Source organism: Lissotriton helveticus, chromosome 3_2 (genome assembly GCF_964261635.1).
Source record: "Lissotriton helveticus chromosome 3_2, aLisHel1.1, whole genome shotgun sequence".
Taxonomy (NCBI): Eukaryota; Metazoa; Chordata; class Amphibia; order Caudata; family Salamandridae; genus Lissotriton; species Lissotriton helveticus.
The window spans coordinates 483,572,524-483,593,052 of NC_136062.1; the positions used below are offsets into that span (position 1 = coordinate 483,572,524).

At 44.7% G+C, this 20,529-nt stretch overlaps 1 protein-coding gene across 6 annotated transcripts in view; it reads left to right on the plus strand.

The window, feature by feature from the left end:
* The window catches only part of ATG13 (autophagy related 13), a 280,382-nt gene that overhangs the window by 84,148 nt on the left and 175,705 nt on the right, over positions 1 to 20,529 (plus strand). For 4 of the 6 annotated variants that reach the window (XM_078684413.1, XM_078684415.1, XM_078684418.1 and 1 more), the window contains exon 9: positions 12,078 to 12,176. The exons of the other annotated variants lie outside the window; for them this stretch is intronic. In XM_078684413.1, coding sequence (XP_078540539.1) covers positions 12,078 to 12,176 — 99 coding nt within the window. The remainder of the gene's footprint in view (positions 1 to 12,077; positions 12,177 to 20,529) is intronic. 6 annotated transcript variants of the gene reach the window in all.

A 20,529-nucleotide genomic window follows, 5' to 3' on the forward strand; every position in this document is an offset into this window, starting at 1 on the left:
TTAAAGGTATACTTCAAAACCTATTGAATATAGTTGATCCCATTCGATCTGGCCCAGTCCCCTCTTCAATCGGGCCCCTTGAGACTCATGAGAGCTTCAGCATTTCATGGCCGTATCGTTGCGTTTGTAGAGGCATAACTCCAGCACCGAGTAGGTGCTGGGGTTGCACACTGCAGTATCAGAGCTTGATGGACCGTAGTGGTGAGAGAGCCCTTTGCAGAGAGGGACTCAGATGTAGGTGGCCTAGTATAGGGTGGACAGTGGCCTCCTGGTGCCTCATCTAATGTTTAAATATTCAGTACTTCACCGTCTGCCAGAGATGGCTTTTGAGGCTCTCACATTAAAACTTGGATGTTCCAGCTCTCTGAATAAATGTTCTGTTCAATCTCTGGTCGATCTGAAAATTCTGTTTATGTGGCAGTCTTTGGACATACTCCATTCCAGTATTCCATCTTTCTTTTCTCTAAAGCATTGAAGGGGTTTAAAGCGCTTGGATACCTTGGTCAAAAGTCTGATTTTGCACTATTGAAACAAACTTAAGAAGAAGAGGCTTAGCTCTAAGCAAACGTTTTTGAAGCTTATCCTCTTTTGAAGCAACAAGTACCCAGACACTTTACATCTGACACAAAGGCTGGTGTATGTATTTAATTAAGTGTATTCTTGTTTCATTATTGGAGCTCCGGAATAGTGGTGCGCTGTATTTGGGAAGAAGGGTCCAATTCTATTTTGAAAGGGAAGAGTCGGGGTCCGGTCTGAGGGTATCGCAGGTATACTGAGGGTGCCTAGCGTCGAGGGCGATTATCGGGGTCCGGTCTGAGGGTATCGCAGCTTCGCAGGTATACTGAGGGTGCCTAGCGTCGAGGGCGGTGTGCCAATTACGCTACCACCCCCCTCCTGTGACCCATGGTGTACCATGAACACACCATATAAGTGCTGAAGTCTCCTAAACCAGGAGTAACTGGGAAGAGAACTCTCTCCCCTTTTTTTGCACTTAGTTTTCACCATTTTCACTTCTCACGTGCCTAGGTAAGGGTGGGCCTTAGCGCGCCCATACCGACAGGGTTTAAGACACCTTTTTAGTCCTGATGAATGCCTGGTAACTTGACACCGTTTCAAAGGCAGAAACATGTTGACTGACTAATTTTGGAAACAACCACACAATTAATTGTGCACTACTTTCCTACACGCGATTTTAATGATTTGTCCTAGTGATCTAATAATAAAAAAAATTTTGGATACACTTAAGACATCTTTTTAATCCCCTCACCACTAATTAATTCACTTTTCACTCACGCCCGAACTCACAAAACCTGCTCCGCAGTAACTGGCGTTGAAGTACACTAAGGAGGCACTCGGCCTCTTTAGTGGGGCCCAATGATGAAGCATGTCACCACTAGGTGGTGAGCGAGGGCTTTCCTAACTGATCCAAGTGAGGCCAGTTTTTGTTCTGCTGCTCCTTTTTGTGGTTTCTCAGACTCCAGAGGACACTCTTTTGTTGTTTCAACCGTAGTATATACAGAGCCAGCGCCCTACACTAGTATATCTATCCTGAAGCTAGTAGTGTGAATCCTAACATTGTTCTTTATTTCATTGCACTGCTGCTGTACACTATGGGTTTCTCTCTCACTGCAAACCCCTTCTCAGATATCCCCTGCTTTCTCTTCCCACCCCCCTCCACTCAGCGTCACTGTCCCTTAAGGTACCAATTCTCAGTTTTGTGTTGATAAACCTCTTGCTTTTATTGGAAGATATTACTTGTTCTTTTGCATGTTTAGTCCAGCATTCATTTAACCGATACATGCCACCTTATCATATTTGTTCCAGAATTTGTGGTGCAGAAAAGTCTGCTTTCAAATTTTAATTTCTCTCCAAATCTCCTCCAAAAGAAAATAGTAAACTTGGAGGTAAAATGCCATTTTCCTCATAGAACGGAAGCTCAGATATTCCACCCATGAGAGCAAGGCTACGTTTATACTCCAGTCAAAACAGCTGGCCCTCTGCAGAGCAGTAGAAGCTGCTTTCGAAACGAAATCCTTAGTAGACAAGAAGAGGAAACATTGGTGGAGAATGACTCTTCCTCTCGCGAAGTGAACGTTGTTTTCAAAAACAAGACCTAGCCAACAGAGACAGACCTCAGTTAATAAAAACTACTTCCTTTCCAGAATGCAAAGGTATTCTATCACCACCTTGCCATTATGAAGCAAAAGGTAGTTACTGATTCATTCCTTTCCCAAAGCAAAGACTTATTATAGCTCAAAGATGTGTTCCTTTCATGAAAGAAGGCAAAACCTTGTCAGATTTTGATTTCTTTATTGATGGAACTGGGAACAAGTGTCAAAGCGCCATTCACAAAGCTCTGGTCAATGCTTTATTTCCTGTGAAAAGGTATGGTTAAGCTCCTTTTTATTCGCAAGACACATGGACATTAGTAAAAACAAATGACCATTTCCATTGCGAGAGAGGCACAGATTGTGTTCAGAATGGCAATGCCAGAGGAGAAAAAAGTGACCTGCAGAGAAAGCTCATTAAGATAAATTCAGGAGAAACTGTCAAGGATTTCCTGAAAGCTTTTACAAAGTTGACTACTTTTCAGAACAGAACACGAAATACTGGTCAAAGCATAAATCCACTTCATTCCTCTCGGGAGAGCAGTTGAAGCTCTGACCAGAACTTCATTACTTACATGTGGATGAGACGCAGCTCTGGGCAGACCCTTGTTTGTTACATGGAAAGATGAGTCCTTTCTGGTTTGAGGCATCGGAGCTGTAGATCACATGCTTTGCATAGTCCTGCCATCTATTGTTGGGCCCGGATTTTTGCAAGTTGTTTTTCTTCAATGAAGTCTTTCCCAGTCACACGGTAAGGTGACTCCTCCTTTCAGTGATAGTGCACATGGGCATTTACTCCATTGTTAGATTGTTTTCTTTCCGCCATGGGGGTTCGAACATGCATTGCTGCGCTCCGGTTCAAAACAGTCCTTCAGGTTTCCCTCGGTTATTAGTCCAATCTACCCTCGACTGTATTGTTATCTCACGTGTTTCCCTCTCTCACGTATCCATTCGATCGGGAAAGTCTCATCTTCGGTTGAAAACATTGTGGGCGGCCTTCGGGCCTAGCCACATCGATCCACACCTCTGCCTATGGAACGGACACCATTTCAGTTCTGTCCTCTGTGCCACTCCAAGTACACTCTCACCGATCTCCACCAAGTATGCAACTTGTGCTTATCACCGTAGCACAAGGAAGAATACTATGAGGCCTGTCGGTTGTTCAGATTGAAAAAGACTCCTCAAGCTCGTTGGGTACGACAACGAGAAATGCAGTGCCATGGTACTCAACATACTCTTGATATATACGGAGAAAAATCCAAACACGAAGTGACCGCTGTGGAAGAAGAGGAGGCCTTCTCGGTCCCAGAATTGGATTCCAACCTAGAGATCGGATTGGAGTCCAAAGACATTCCAGGAGGATCGTGTGTCAGGAGTACTAAAACCTCTGTACCCCACAAACTATCTTCCACCAAACTTAAGGCTTCGGCACCCACCTCTGCCTTCGGACCCTCGTTGGCACAGAGATGATATTTCCGACGCCCCCTCCCCCCCTCAGGCACTGCACCGAAACAAATAGTCAAGCCTTCCGGCATGGGATCGAGCCAAGATAGATTGTCTTCGGATCTGAAACATTCTGCTCCGAAAGACAAGTCTGGTTCGGAGCCGAAATCTTAGGCTTCGAAAGACAAAAAGGACAAGTCTAGTTCGGCGCCAAAATAAAAAGATCTTCCAAATCCCCCGGAACGGCTCTTTGATGTTATGAAGGACAGATTAGATCCAAAACAGAAAAAGCTATACATCAATTCAGATACTGGACACATTTTAGCTAAAACTCCTTCCAAAAGGGACATTGCTACAAGTCCTATCCACCCTACTTTGCCATCCACTTCAACATCTTCACCTTTTCCACAACTGTCAGGATCAGATCCACTACACATAGCACCACAGGGGTCTCCTCATACACAGCCTGATTTAGGAGATGATGATGATGATGAGAAAGTTCCTCTGCCAACAGATCATGGGATCAATATAATATTGATCCACCAATGGATAATGATCCTGATCTATACCCTGCAAAACCTTCACCATCAGACGATAATGTATCTCATCTACAGCTAATTCCCAAAGCGGCAGCTTATCATGAGGTTAAACTGTACAAAGAGGCTTTTGATGTTGACTTTTTATTTGAGACACTAGGGTCTTCACCCAGAACTAGTCCGTCTCCCTATGTTGAAAGGCATGATGAGACATGCAGATGAGATTTTCAAGGACCCTGTTTGGGCCCGTATTTTAACACCCATGGTTGATAAGAAATACAAACCATCACCCTATGATCCTGTATTTATTAAAGGACAGCGCCCTTTAGATTCTCTGGTAGTTTCTAACGCTTGTAAAAGAGCGAATCCACAAACCTCTGGGGATGCAACTCTCCCAGATAAAGAATCTAAATTAATTGATGCATCCGGTAAAAGGGTAGCTGCTCAGACCGCTAATCACTGGCGCATTGCCAACACTCAGGGCCTACTAGCTAAGTATGACCGGGCACACAGGGAAAAGATGAACGGCCTACTTCAATACCTCCCTGAAGAGCAAAAGAAAAAGGCACAAGACCCAGTCCAAGAGGGAACCCTTATTTCTAATTCTTCTGTTAGATCTGCTCTTGATGCTGCTGACACTGCAGCAAGAGGAGTTAACAGCAGCATTCTCTTACGTCGGATTGCCTGGCTTAGGATTTCAGGTTTTGTACCAGAGGTCCAGCAGTCTATTTTAAATACTCCCTTTGACAAGCAACATCATTTCGGACCTCAGGTTGAGAAGGCTTTATAAAAGATGAAAAAACATTCGGACGTGGCGAAATCCATGAGAGCACTTCAGTCTACATCAAGCAGAGGCTCCTTTTGCCGCTCATTTTATAGAGGTGGGTCCAAAAGTACATCTTCGGACCCTAACGCTTCCTCATATATGTCCAACACGCAGCCCTCTCCCTTTAGACACTCCTATAGAGGAGGGTACTGAGGAAACAATTTAAAGGTAGGGGTAAGAGCACGCCAACGAGTAACTCCCCCTCCAAGCAGTGACTTGCCTACACTTCCCCTCCAATTATTTAACACCTGTGGGGGGAAGATTTCAGCAATGTCTCCCTATTTGGCAATCCATAACATCAGACAAATGGGTATTAGACATTATCCGACATGGTTATTGCCTGGAGCTCACCAACAATCCTCCCAATATTCCACCTCGCACTCACAAACTCTCGTCAGAGCACCTGCACCTCCTCAAACAGGAGGTACAAGCTCTTTCATCAAAAGGAGCCAAAGAACCAGTTCTGTTACAGTACCATGATTCAGGGGTGAACTCTATGTACTTTCTAACCCCCAAAAAGGACGGCTCCTTAAGACCAATTTTTGATCTAAGGACATTAAATCTGTACATACTTTCAGAACATTTCTACATGGTCACTCTTCAACAAGTGCTTCCACTGCTACAGAAAGGCGACTTTATGTCCAAACTGGACTTGAAAGACTCATACTTTAACATTTCAGTTCACCCAGCAAATTGCAAATATCTCATATTTGTGATAGCAGAAAACACGATCAATTCAAAGTTCTCCCGTTCGGAGTAACCACTACTCCCAGAGTGCTCGCAAAATGTCTAGCAGTAGTGGTGGTAAATCCCAGAAGACAACAGGTTCATGTCTTCCCATACCTAGACGACTGGCTCCTCAAAGCCAGCACACACCAAATGTGTTTACAACGCACTCCGACTACATTAGACCTACTCCAACAAGTGGGTTTAGCGGTCAAGTCGCAGGAGTCTCATCTTCAGCCTTCACAAATGCAGTCCTGTCTGAGAGTGTCTCTAAATACTTGCACATCTCTGGCCTCTCCCAATGCAGTCAGAATTCGAAATATTCATACTCTGCTACTACGGTTTCAGGTCAATCAATACTTAGCAATCAGGACTTTCATGCAACTGTTAGGAATGATGGCATCATGCATTGCAGTAGTGCCTCATGCAAGATTACACACGCCTCCTCTACAGGAATGCTTAGCACGTCAGTGGACTCAGTCTCAGGGTCAATTAACAGATCGAGTGTTGGTAGACAGCTGCACCCATTGCTCTCTTCAGTGGTGGAACACACCAAACTTATCAAAAGGGCGGCCTTCATCGACTTTGTTCCACAGATCGTGCTAACAGCAGATGCATCTCGCACAAGTTGGGGTGCCCATCTACAGAATCTAACAAATATAGGTCTATGGGACAACAAGTACAAAACTCTCCACAACAACTATCTGGTGCTTCTAGCTGTGTATCTAGCACTGAAAGCTTTGCAGCCTCACCTCATTGGGAAAGTTGTCCTAGTCTGCACGGACAATATGACAACGATGTACTACGTACAAAAACAGGGGAGGGGCATTCTTTGCAACTGTTACGCCCCTCTCAGATCATTTGGCGTTGTGGCATCTTCTGAAAGAGCACCCTCCAGGAGTGGACCATAAGATTGCCGACCTCCTGAGCAGAAGGCGACAACAATTACACGAGTGGAAATTTCATCCCCATGTTCTCCTTCCATACGTTCAAGAATGGGGATTCCCACAAATAGATCTGTTCGCCACAATGGACAACTCAAAATGCCCAAACTTTGCCTCCAGGTTCCCACACCCTCTCTCCAAAGGCAATGCCCAATGGATGACTTGGTTAGGGATATTTGCCTACGCTTTTCTGCTTCTCCCTCTCCTTTCATTTCTAGTTGGGAAGCTCGGGCAAACATCCTTCACATTGATTCTAGTGGCTCCTACATGGGCCAGTCAGCCCTGGTTCACAACACTCTTAGAACTATCAGTAGTTTCACATCAAAAGCTGCATCTCAATTCCAGCCTTCTCACGCAGAACCATGGAGCCGTTAGACACCTAAACCCCAAGGAGCTCATTCTTGCGATTTGTCTCCTGAAGTCATACTGTTTGGCTTTCTTAATTTGCCACCAGAATGTATGACTATTCTTAATGAAGCAAGAAAGCCTACGACCAGAGCATGTTATGCAGCAAAGTGGAAAAGATTAGTTATATAGTGTACCAACAACAATAGTGATCCATTAGATTCCTCTACTCAAAATATAGTTTGTTACCTCCAGCATTTACAGGGTGCTGGTCTAGCCTACACTTCCAATCAATAGCATCTTGCGGCAGTAGCTGCATATTTACAAAACAGGCAACATCTGCCTTTGTTCAAAGTTCCAGTAATTAAAGTCTTTATGGAGGGGCTTTTAAAGAGCAATACCACACAAGGTACCTCCAGCACCATTTGGAAACTCAAAATAGTGCTTACACGGCTCATGGGTTCACGTTTTGGTCATTACACAGCTACAGTTTCTTTCATGGAAGTTGCCTTCCTCATTGTGATCACTTCATTGAGTAGAGTTGTTGAGCTACAAGTATTAACCTTAGAAGAACCCTTCTTTCAACTTCATGAAGACAAAGTAGTTCTTCGCACCAACCCAAAATTCCTTCCCAAAGTGGTTTCTGCTTTTCATATCAATCAGTAGAGTTGCTTATGTTCTTTCCTCAACCTGATTCCGTAGCAGAAAGAGCTCTTCATACTTTTGATGTCAGAAGAGTGTTATTGTATTATATTGAAAGAACAAAGGATTTCCGTAAAAAAAAACATTGTTTGTTGCATTTGCTTCACCCACAAAGGCAATCCCATCTCTAAATCTGGTATTGCAAAATGGATTTTTATATGCATTGAAACCTGCTACGCTAAAGCTAAAAGAACTTTATCTATACCTCCTAGAGCACATTCCACTTGTAAAATAGGAGCGTCTACAGCCTTTTTAGGTAACATCCCAATAGCTGACATTTGTATGGCAGCAACATGGTCCACACCACACACATTTAACAAACACTACTGTGCGGATGTGTAAGCACGATAACAACTCCATGTAGGGCCTCTACTGCTAAAAAAACAGTTTCAAACGGCTGCAACATCTACTGGTTAGCCACCGCTTTGGTAGAGTACTGCTATATAATCTATGCAAAGCTTGTGTATCTACAGCACACCTGCCTTAAACGGGTTATGCTACCCAGTAAGCTGCTGTTCTGGGCTTGTAGAGCTGTAGATTCACATGCACATTCCCTCCTTTTCGGGCACCTGTAGTTGTTGCAGTTTTCATTATTCAAGTTACATATGCATGGTCATCTCTCTACTACACTTACTCCATTCTCACCCTCTTGCAGGAAAACAGTCTAACAGTGGAGTTGATGCCCATGCGCACTGTCACTAAAAGAAGGGGTCGCCTTACCTAGCGACTGAGAAAGACTTCTTCAAGAAAAACAATTTGTAAACATCTGTACCCAACACTAGATGGCAGGAGTATGCAAAGCATGTGAATTTACAGCTGTACATGCCAAGAACAGATGCTACTTGGTAAGTACCATAATCATTCTAAACTTCACTCCCTACTGGGGCAGAAGAGGAAACCTAGGTCAACCTTAATTACCTGTGTGGGCAGTGGTGTATGCTGTACTCATTCCATTTCATTTCACTGCAGAATAATTGATTCCTTTTAATGTAATCATTTTCTGGTAGATTGGTCAGACTACATGCTCTTATGTGGGATTCACATTTTGATATACTTTTTCAGATTTTTTCAGTGACTCTGTTACGAACTGCCATCAATTAACATACACACTAAAGTGTGACACTTAGTTATTTCTTGCTCTTCTACATCTACCATTTGATATCATGCTGACATTTTCTTGACTCCAGCTTCTCTCTCCCATGTAGTACTTCATTTACTGTTCTTAGATTTGTTTATAATCCCTAATATTAGTTGATCTTAAATTTTTTGTAGTTCAGTGTCCAGTGATGTCTGGCTGCTCAATTTAGAAAATGCGTCGGTACTTTATACTTCATGCCACAAAGACTTGAACTTGTCGTCTCCAGTCTTGTCTAAGTTTCTACTTTTGCGATTGGTGTTTCGTCTTTCGTCATATTGCACCACTTTCTTTTTCATGGCATCTGCAGATGTGGTTCTTCTTATGCTTCTTTCTATTCTTTTTCGCTCCTATTCTGTGTCCTTCTACCTCCAATCCAGTTCTCTGCTGTCTCCCTGTGTACCCATGGCAGGATCCATCTATTTCTTAGTTCCTTTCATTGATCCTACCTGCATTATTCAATCTGCCTGTCAGTCTTAATTATTCTTTTTTCCTGCAATGTAGTATCACTTATTTCTATAGTTTTCCAGTCATCGTCAGTGAAGACTAGACAGTCGAGCACTCTTTTACTTCGTTATTTTTATTTAAAATCTTGTCTTCTCACATCTGAAATCTCCTGCAGACTCTTAGCTTGTCCTTGCTTGTCCTACTATTTCTATGTACAGCACACTGACATCCTTGGGTATTGTTAGCGCTTTATAAAACTCTTCAAATACATAAAATGTTCAATGGTTTGCTATTCTTTTCTTGTGCTTGCAGCTGTGCTGATAAGCAGATCCAGTGAAGGCTGAATGCCTTCCTGTTAGCCTTCAGCTAAAATAGGTGATGCGGTTCTGCGGGCCTGTTTTGTTCCTTGTCGTACGGCACAAACCTTATTTCTAACTCTTGATGCCAGGAGCCTAGCTTTGATTGCAATACCTAGATGTTGTTGAAGGTTTTAGAATAAGCAATTAGGAGAAAGGTTGTGGATGTCCTTATATTTATTTCCTTTCAGAAAGACTGTTATTTCAATAATACAGTGTGCTACGGGATTTATAGAGCGCATGGCGACCCGAAGATATCCCAGCGCTAGTTCGGAGAGATGCACCTAAAGAAGGGTGGGGCAATTGGGGAAGAGGGCTTGTTTGAAGAGCCAGGTTTTAAGGGCTTTTCGAAAGCGTAGTTCTTTATCTGTTGCTCTAGAGGGATTTCAGAGCTTTTCTGCATTTAGGGGAAGGGACCGTCCTCCACTTCTGGCTCGCTTCACTCTGGGGACTGTAGCCAGATATAAATTTCAGGATCCCAGGGGTCTGTTGGGGATGTAAGGGCGAACACATCGGTGTAGAATCATCAACTTTCCATGAAACCTTCTTCAGTTGCTTCATAATAAACACTGTCTAAATATATTCTATCTCATTTGAATGTGACTCTGCAAAGAAAAAAGACATAAAACAAAGCTGAATTCTATTTTAATCACACATTTCGCTTCTAATTGATTAAAACAAAGGTGAATTCTATTTTAATCACACATTTCACTTCAGAATGATTAACATTTGCAACCTGAAAGGGGATACCTACATGAGGAAAAAGATAATAATTAGAAGTCCTCAACCTCTGAACGTTCCTGTGTGGTCTCAAAGCCATTAATATGGCGCTCAGTAGTGAGCGTGCGCGGAATTATGCTCACTTTGGAAATAATCAAAACCCTACAGTAACTGTACAGTGCCTTGTCAGGAAATCACCGTAGGACCAGGAAGAATACTTTCCAGATCCACGCAGGGGGCCTTTTCATTTCAAAAGCAGGGTTACCCAGACTTGCTGTGTCAGATGATATGTTTACTTTTGTAGTCTCCCCTCTTTGAATTACATTTGAAGGGCTCCAGATTATTCTGTTTGTCAGATTCCGCTCTTCGCTGTGCTCACTCCAGCCGACTGCCTTAGATTCACTCTTCCCTAAACCCTGATAATTGTACTCCCTCTGCTCAGATCCCAGCAGCCTCTTGATACGTGCATCCAGTTAAGATCCGCGTTGAGTTCCTAGATCTCATAAGCTCTTTGGCTCGCCCGCCTCCATCTTAGCAGTGGCCTATAATTGGTCTCATTGTTGGACCTTGTTCCAGGGGGAGGCTTTTTGTTTGTGGGCAGCTGTGCTGTCCAAACATCATGCTGCCGTTATTGTCCGTGTAGTACTATTTGCATTTCCACGTGTTGTTAAGTAGCGTACTGTGCTATGGTTTTTCTACCACCACTTCCTCTTGGATTTCTTTCTTCTCCGCGTTCTTCAGCCTTAGCTGGATTACCAGTCCCGCTAGCACTTGGCTGTGAGCCTTCATTGTGATATTCGAAGACGCTGCCTACTGTCCATTATTAAAGCCGGGTTGGGTTGAGTAGTGCCAGAAGGCAGCCTCTCTGCAATTCATTTATTTGAATACCACGTATAAGAAAGTACCTCTTGGAGCCCGTCTATTGCCAATTACAGTTGATACATTTCTACTTGGAAAGTCATTTTTCTTATTTGTTTACGTAAGCGTAGTTTCTTATCCACGTATACGCTAGGACCCGACCTTTATGGGCCACTCCTCCAAACCTTTTGGTCTGTTCTCCAATGCAGTGTATCTGCATGATCACAGTAAACTGGAATTTTTATTCTAACATTGGTAAGTCTCATGCAAGTTTATTTCTCAATCATACAGACTGTTGTACACAAGGCCAAATGCATTTGTTTTAGACGTGCTCTTCGATAATTTTGCATTGCCTATAAACATAGGAAGGGCGTGAAAGTAAATTCACCCTGTATTTTTCCACGAATGTCTTATTACAATACCATGCATTATTTTATTTATATGTTTATTTTTTGAGGTAATAAAACAGCACCCCTAGAACACCTAGGGCTTATCGGTCTGTAACTCCAGGCTATGGTGAAAGCATTTGGATATGAAACCTTGGCTTCGCTACTCTTTGTCCTTTACATTCCAGCTCTGTGTGGTCATTACTCTTGGTGCCAGATAGGTTTTTGATGAGAAGTGCTCTAGTGCACACGGTTGGCTCACAATTTCCACAGGTATGGTTGGAACTGAGGTTTTCAAAAGTTTTGTTTGTCATTTGTATAGCTTGATGCACGAGGTTACTGGAGCCCGTTTGTCACTTTGTATATGTTGTTGAAACAATTCACTCGCCTCTAGGTCAACTGTGTGAGGTCTCTGTCCCCAACATGAGGAGCCTGGGTTTATTCACCCAGCAGGTTGTTTAAGGGTGTGGGTAGTGGGAATAAGTGCCAGATGAGGCAGGCTGACCCCGACCTGCAAATAACCTGGTGTACTTGTTGCCTTGCAGGCAGTTTGAGAGGACCCAGCCAATCGCGGGGATAATTATTGATCACTTTGTGGAGCGGCCTTTTCCCAGCACCGTGCCCATGCATCCCTGCAACTACAGGTGAGGAAAGGCGAGAGGAACAGCCCCTCCTCCCTTCTTGTATACCCATGTATTTACATGTGAGGAAAGACTAAGAAAAGTGCACCAGCCGAGCATGTTCAACTTGCACACTTGCATCTACAATGAGTGAGGGTAGCAGAGCAATCCAAAACACCACACCCATCTTACCAGGCACCTCCAACCTACAGTTGAGGAAATGTAGGGTAACATCATCCACTTCATTCAAGCATCCATCATGTGCTGTCCTGATATTGCGGTTGAGGAGGAACATGACAAGAGACCTCCACACGTCTCCGCTCCATTATTGTACCTCAGAAGCGATAGTCTTGGATAGATCGAGAAGCACCTCTTTGAATGTTTTGCACCCTCCTCAGTTCATCTTTCCTCACCCACTACTTGAATGTGACGCAACAGCGAGAAACTGCCCCTCCATCTTCTACCCTCCTTAGGCCACATCCCCATAGATTACATATATTCGTAGCATGTGTTAACCTTCGATATATATGCTTAGCTTACACCTGCCATCTAGAGTTGGGCTCGAAGGTTGAAGTTGTTTTTCTTCAAAAACTCATTCGAGTCACGAGGTATAGTGACTCCTCCTATAATTATCTGCTCTTTTGTTTGAATGTTTTTCTCTGCCATCGGGTTCAGATATGTTTTTCAGAGCTTCAGCATTGCAGCTTGGACATGGTTTAACTGACCCTTCGTGACTGCTATACATCACACGTTAACGGAAAAACATAGGAGGGCCAGCCAATCGCTAAATTCCGAATTTTCACTCGCCTCAGGCTTGGTTCGGCCCTGCTCCAGCAATTCTTTATCGACTTACCCCACTCAATACCTGCAGAGTGATGGGCAAAACGCCTTTCAGCTTCAGCCCCAAGTGCCACGCATAGCACTCTAAGCAAGATCACCATCCGGTCTGCTACCTCCGTCTGTCTCCGGACCATGAAGAAACATCCTATGAAGCCTGCTGGGCCTTTTGGTAAAAAAAGAATCTTCGAAATTGACAGAAGAGAAGGTGAACCCACATTACAGTGCAGGCACATGGATTGGAAGATGCCCTCGATATCTTCGGAGACCAGTGCAACTCTAAGAACAAATAGGCCTCGACGCAAAGACCCAAAATGACTGTGACATAGACACAGAGGTCCGGGCCGACATCCCTATACTTCTTGCCAGCTGCAGAGAGGGGTTTGACTCTGACAAAGACATTGAAGAAGTCCAAGATTTTGCTTTCATCGGGGCACGCGAGTAAGGTGGCTAAAGCCACAGAGACACATACCCAAGCTAAAGAGCAAACACAGGCTCATGGAACCCCACTGCCCTCAGACCATAGGGGAGTCCTGGATAAGGCAAAGGAGCAAACAATGTGTCCCTCCTTCCAAACAAGCCTTCAAGGCAACTCAAAAGGCAAGGGCGCCTACTCCTTCTCCTTCGAAGCCCAAGCCTGTTTCGGTGCGAGAGTCGAAAAAAGATGCATAACACCAAAGAAGCCTTCGGAGCCGAATGTGGGGCTAGGAATACCCAGAACACCTTCGGAACCTATGCCACTGTTGGTGCCGAAAACACCCTCTGCTCCGAAGCCACAGTCGGCATTGACAGCGCCATGAGACTCCAAGCGGCCATCAGCTTCAAAAAAGCTGTCTGCATCAAAAACACCCTCAGCATCAAAGACTTTGGCAGTGCTGAAGGTAATACCAGCATCGAAAACAGCTAAGGACACACTGACCCCCAAAGAACAACCTGTTGAGCCCATTCCAACAAAATTTCAAGAACAACTTAATGCCAGGCAGAAGATCTTAGTCATAAATACAGATATCGGCAGGTTGGTGACCAAGCCACCACTCCCACCTACACACACATTGCCTAAACGAAAGAAGACATTGGAGGAGGAGATTGTGGGGCCTCAGCCACACGAGCCCTCACATAAAAAACACAAGGACAGGGGCACCAGCCCCATTAATTTGCCATCTGACCCTCCACCTCCTCTACCACCTAATTCTCCAGTACTGCCTCTTCTTCCACCTGCTCTTCCTCTTCCGGCAATGCCATCCACACCCCCTCCTTTGCCAACCTCACCACAGTACTCCTGTTGTGTTCATCCATATGTGTCACCCACTACCTCCTGATTAGAGGAACTCCGCAATGGAGAAAACATAGACCCACACTACAATCCTTAGTTACCAGATCCACAGGGTGATCCTGATACTCTGAAGGAACCCTGGGAGGACATAATGTTGGCCCTGAGGGGGATACAGATCCTGATCTGTACCCTTCCCCACTTGACCACACCACCACATATCATGAGATACTACACAGGGCTGCTGAATAATATAAAGTTAATATGCATACAGTGGAAGATTTTCTTGTCGAGATACTGTCAAAAAGACAGCGAAGCCTCCAATTCTTACCCATGCTTAAGGACCTGCTCAGGCCCATGACTGACCTATTCAAGCAACCGTCAAATCACAGGTTTTAACACCTAGGGTTGATAAATATATAAAGCCTCACCAACAAGTCCAACATATGTTGACAGTGAGAAAACAAGCCAACTCTCAAGGGACAGTTGACGCACCTTCTACAGACACGGAAAGTAAGACATTTGATACTGCAGGAAAACGAGTTGCAGGTGCCAAACCACCTTAGAATCACCAACTAAGTGGAGCTCCTGTCCAGAAACAATCCGGCTCAGTGGAGCGAGATGCAGGAATGATTACAGCATTCCTGATCAGTATAAGCAGAGATGAACAGAACCAGTTGAGGATGGTAAGGTCCTCCCTAATGTGACAATCCAGTGTGCATTAGACTCTGCGGACACCAGTGCTAGGGAAGCCAACACTAGCATTGTAACCAGACGTCACATGCAGTTAAGGGTGTCTGGAGTTGAGCCTGACATCCAGCAATATCTACTCGATCTGCCTTTTGACGGAGAACACCTCTTTGGGCCTCAAGTGGAGGAAGTATTAGAGAAGATTGAGAAGGACACTGCGCAAGCCATGGATGCCAACAGAGAGGGTCCTTTCATAAGGGTCGGTACAGAGGGGCATCCAAAGGAACAACTTTGACAGAGACAGGGGCCTTTTAGAAGCAGCAAAGCACCTATCACAGAGGTCAATACAGAGGCAATGCCAACAGGAGTCGAGGTTGTGAATTCACTCCCAAGGCAGCCATCTCCAATAAGCAGTGACTCTGTTCATGTACCACCCTACCCCCTCACCCTGTACCCCCCTCAAAAACACACCCGTAGGGGGAAGGCTACAGGAGTTCCACACCCAATGGGAACAAATCACCTCAGATCTATGAAACCTTTCAGGTAGCCATGCGCTCTGAGTAAAAAATAACATCTGTGGGTCCTTTGAATAGTAAAAGACTGATATTGCCAGGGCCACTGTAATTATGCAGCAGCGGAGGGCCAAGTTATGCAGCAGTGTTTAGTAAATGATGCAGCACGAAAAGGCAAATTATGCTGCACATTTTACAATAGTATTACTTAATTATTTTGTTCTTTTTACACGTTTTAACACTGTCTGGTGACTGGTTGTTCCTTATTGCCTCCAGTTTATAACCCACATATATAGCAATAAGCAACAGAAACATTACCAGTCGAGCTTTGGAAGGAGCCGTCCGTTGCGTGGCAACATGTATTGCTGCATTTTTTGTAACTTTTGAAATGTTTGAGTTAGCAGAAGATGATGGGTTATGTGTGAAATGTATAACTATGAAAAACCACAGCATCGCACAATCGCATAATTCCAGTGGTCCTGGATATTACCTAGAACTCACATATACTCCACCCAGTATCCCACCTCCAGAACAAACAATGGCAAGACAACACTTACTACACCTACAAGAGGCAGCTCAAACTCTTCTTCAAAAGGGGGCCATAAAGCCAGTCCCAAAACAAAACCAGGGTAGCGGGGTGTACTCGCTGCATTTCCTCATTCCAAAGGAATATGGCACATCAGGCCTATACTAGACCTCAATCCTCAACAAGTACATCTTGTCAGAGCACATCCACATGGTGACACTGTAGGAAGTCATACCGCTTCCTCAGCTAGGAGACTTTATGACAGCCATAGACCACAAAGACGCCTATTACCTCATACCAATACACCTAGACCATCTGCGCTACCTCCAGTTTCATGCACTTGGCCAACGTTAGTCATAGTGTTGCAATTCGGAATAAATACTGCACTAAGTGTATTTACAAAATGTCTCACTGTAGTAGCTGCTCATCTCAGAAGGGGGTGCACACATATGTTTCCCTGTCTAGTCAATTGGCTGATCAAAAGTGCAAGTAAACAATGTCTGCAGGACACTTTGTAGGTGATCAGCCTTCTGCACAATCTGGAATTCATACTTAATGTTACCAAATCTCACCTCCAACCCTTGCAGATTCAGTTCCTCAATCACAGCTAAGGCTTATCCCAGTCATGCTAGAGAACAAAAGATCCAACTTGTGTTGCTTCTTTTTCAGCCACATCGTCGCAACAGTCAAAACAGCGATTCATCTTCTAGGTATGATGGTATCGTGCATTACCATAGTGCCACATGCATGACTGCACATGTGCTTCCTACAGCAATGTCTGCAGTCACGGTGGTCACAAGCGGAGTGGCACCTACAAGATCTAGTGTTGATCAGGCCGGGGACTCATCGCTCTTCAGTGGGGGAACAACAACAATTTGTTGTAGGGTCAGCCCTTTAAAGCCCTAGTTCTGCAAGTAACCATTACAACAGACACATCCTTACACAGTTGGGGAGCGCTTATACAATATCTCAGAGTGCGTGGTCAGTAGTTTCCTATGTATGCGTCTCTACACATCAGTCATCTAGAGCTCCTTGCGATTCAATTGGCTCAACGATTTTCAACAACATCTTCAACACAAGGTTGTTGTAGTCTGCGCGGACAAAACAACTGCCATGTATTACATACAAAACATGGAGGAGCTCACTCGTCACAGAGGCCTCATCTAGCACAGCACAAATGGCATTGGGCCATACATCACGATATCCACCTCCTAGCAGAATACCTCCCCTGGGTGGACAAAGACTTTGCAGATATACTCAGCAGAATGCACCCACATGCACACGAGTGGGAAATGGACACATTATTCCACTCATGCTTCCAATGAGGGAGAACACCAAAGTGAAACCTCTTTGCCCCACCCCAGAATGCGAAATGTCAATGCATCACCTCCAGGTTTTCCTCCCCTTCAGACCAAGGGCAAGGTGTATTTGCCTACGCTTTTCCTTCTCTCCCACTCATTCCTTATGTGGCAAACATCCCTCACACTAATCCAAATAGCCGCAACATGGACTCCACAAGCATAATTCACAACTCTGCTACATCCATCACTGTTTCCACATGAGGAGTTGCCAATCTGGCCACACCTTTTAACTCAGGAGCAGAGCAGGGTCAAACAGCCCAACCCCAGCAGCTCAATCTAGAGATGTAGCTTGTGAAGTCCTAGAGGTCGGATACCTTAATTTTCCACAAGAATGTATGACCATTTTTAAACGAGCCCATTGGCCTACTACACGCACATGCTACGCGGCAAAATGGAAAAGATTTCTACACTACTGCTTAACAAGACTGGTCTAACCGCTCTCACCTATGTTCAGATAAACCAAGCAACTCCACATGGCATAGTGCATGAGTGCCTCCTTTGTTATCACCCCTAAAGGACTCTTTCATGTGACTGATACCATCATACGTTTAGCATGTCAAGCTGAGAACATTAACCCTAAGCAGTGTTGTTAAGCTTATGCACCAGCTTCAGATCCCACCTTCACTGCCTTGTGCCTCTTTGTATCTTGGAACACCCAGTGTGCATTTCAGAAATTCCATTTCTCTTCTTGAATGACTGAAAGTTATTGCAGTCAGACAAACAAAATTCTGTGTTTGAGGCATATCAGGTCAGCGAAGGCCTTAGTCGAGACCGAAAGAACACTTCAGAAGCCCCGCACCAGGGCCGGCTCCGAAGACAAAGGAAAAACCTTCCGGCGGCTCGGGACCGAGCCAGCCATACTCCAGTGTCCCAATAACATCTTCGGCACCGAAAGCAGGAAAATATCCCGCTGTCTCTAAAAAGGCCTCAGCGCCAAGCACTTCGGCACCGAAAGAACAAAAGGCCCCGAAAACACCTCAAAAACCTTTGGATCCAAAAAAGATTTCGGACTCTGCACCGGAGCCGAAGGACCTAAAAACCCCTTCAAAGGCTCCAGAGCACAAATCTAAAACTCGTTCAGAACCAGAAAAATCGGCACCGAAAGCACACAATGAGGAAGAACTGTTTCTACCAGATCCTATCAATCCCAAACAGAAAACACTGCATGTGGACCCTACAACAGGTCATATTGTCAGTATTCCCAAGAACAAGAGAAAATTGGACACCCCACACATTCCTGAGATGCCTGTGAAGAAAAAGGACTGTGCAACTTCACCGTTTAGACCCTCTTCTCCTGTTCTTCCTACTAAGACTTTCTCTCCTCCAAAGTCTCCTATACGTCCTCCATACTCACCAAAACACAGGATGATGATGATGACCTAGAAGGTGGGGGTGGAAACAATGACCCTTTCGATAATCCTGATGAAGACACTGACGTACCATAGAACACACGGGGTGACTACAATCACCCTGACCTCCAGACCTTCCTGATCCAGAGGCATACCCAACCAGGCCATCTCCCCAGATGACAACATTGGCTTCAGTCAGCTCATTGATAGGGCTGCACAATACCATGGCGTGCAAATGCATTCAGACCCCACAGAGGAAGACTGCCTCGTAGCCACTTTTGCACAGTCACAGAGGACAGCACAAACATTACCCATGCTAAAAGGTGTCATCAAACATGCTCCAGACATCTTCAAAGACCCCGTCGGGACCAGGATTCTCAATCCTCAGAATGATAAAAAATATAAACCGGCCCCTAATGATCCCACCTACATCAAAGATCACCTCCCCTTAGATTCCCTGGTAGTGACCAATGCTAGGGAGCGGGCCAACTCACAGACCTCCGGTGACGCTCCACCTCCAGACAAAGAGTCAAAACTGCTGGACGCTTCCGGCAAACGAGTTGCCTCCCAAGCAGCGAATCACCGGAGGACAGCGAATGCACAAGCATTACTTGCCAGATACGATAGGGCTCACTACGACGAGCTTGAGGGCCTAATTCAGTATTTGCCAGTCCAATACAAGGCCAAAGCCAATGATTTGATTCAGGAGGGCAAATTACTAACAAACACGTCCAAAATGTGCCCTCGATGCAGCAGACCCTGCATCTAGATCAATCAGCACTAGTGTGTTATTGAGAAGACATGCATGGTTGCGCGTTTCTGGGTTCAAATAAGAAGTGCAAACTACTATACTCAATCAGCCGTTCAATCAGGAACAACTTTTTGGCCAGCTGTAAACACAACATTAGAGAAAATGAAAAAAGACACTGAGACTGCAAAATCTATCGGAGCATTACAGTCTCCGTCTACACAAGGCTCCTTTCGTCGCTCCTTTTATAGGGGTGCCTCCAAAAAAATCAGTATAGATACTGCTTCCTCCTCCTACAAAAGTTCCACACAAACATCTTCCAGCAAGGGATATTTCAGAGGTGGGTACAGGGGAAATAACAACAAAGAGAGAGGCCGAGGTAACAGTACTCGCACCTCCCCCAATAACAAACAATGACTTTCCTTCACTATCTCCAGACCATTCCACTCCGGTCGGAGTGAGACTCGCACAGTTCCTACCTGTCTGGAATCCCATCACTACACACAAATGGGTAAGACAAATAATCCAGTTTGGTTACTGCCTAGAATTTACCGCAACTCCCCCAAACATACCGCCCAAACAACATCCCATGTACACAGAACATCTAACGCTCCTCAAGCAGGAAGTTCTCTCACTGCTTCAGAAGTATGCAATAGAACCAGTTCCCCTACAGCATCAAGGAACAGGAGTTTACTCCCTATATTTTCTAATCCCCAAAAAGGACAGTACTCTCAGACCAGTACTAGACCTCCGACGTCTCAATTCTAGATACAGCCAAATCACTTTCACATCATAACTTTTCAACATGTCCTTCCACTACTTCAACAAGGTGACTTCCTTGCAACACTAGATCTCAAGGACACCTACTTCCATATTTCCATACACCCCGCTCACAGGAAATACCTAAGATTCACAGTGAACAGCCTTCACTATCAGTTCAAGGTTCTCCCATTCGGGGTAACCACAGCACCCAGGGCTTCACAAAGTGTCTTATGTAGTAGCTGCACACTTGCGAAGACAGCAGATCCTTGTGTTTCCATACCTGGACGACAAGCTCATAAAAGCCAAGTCACGTAGTCAGTGT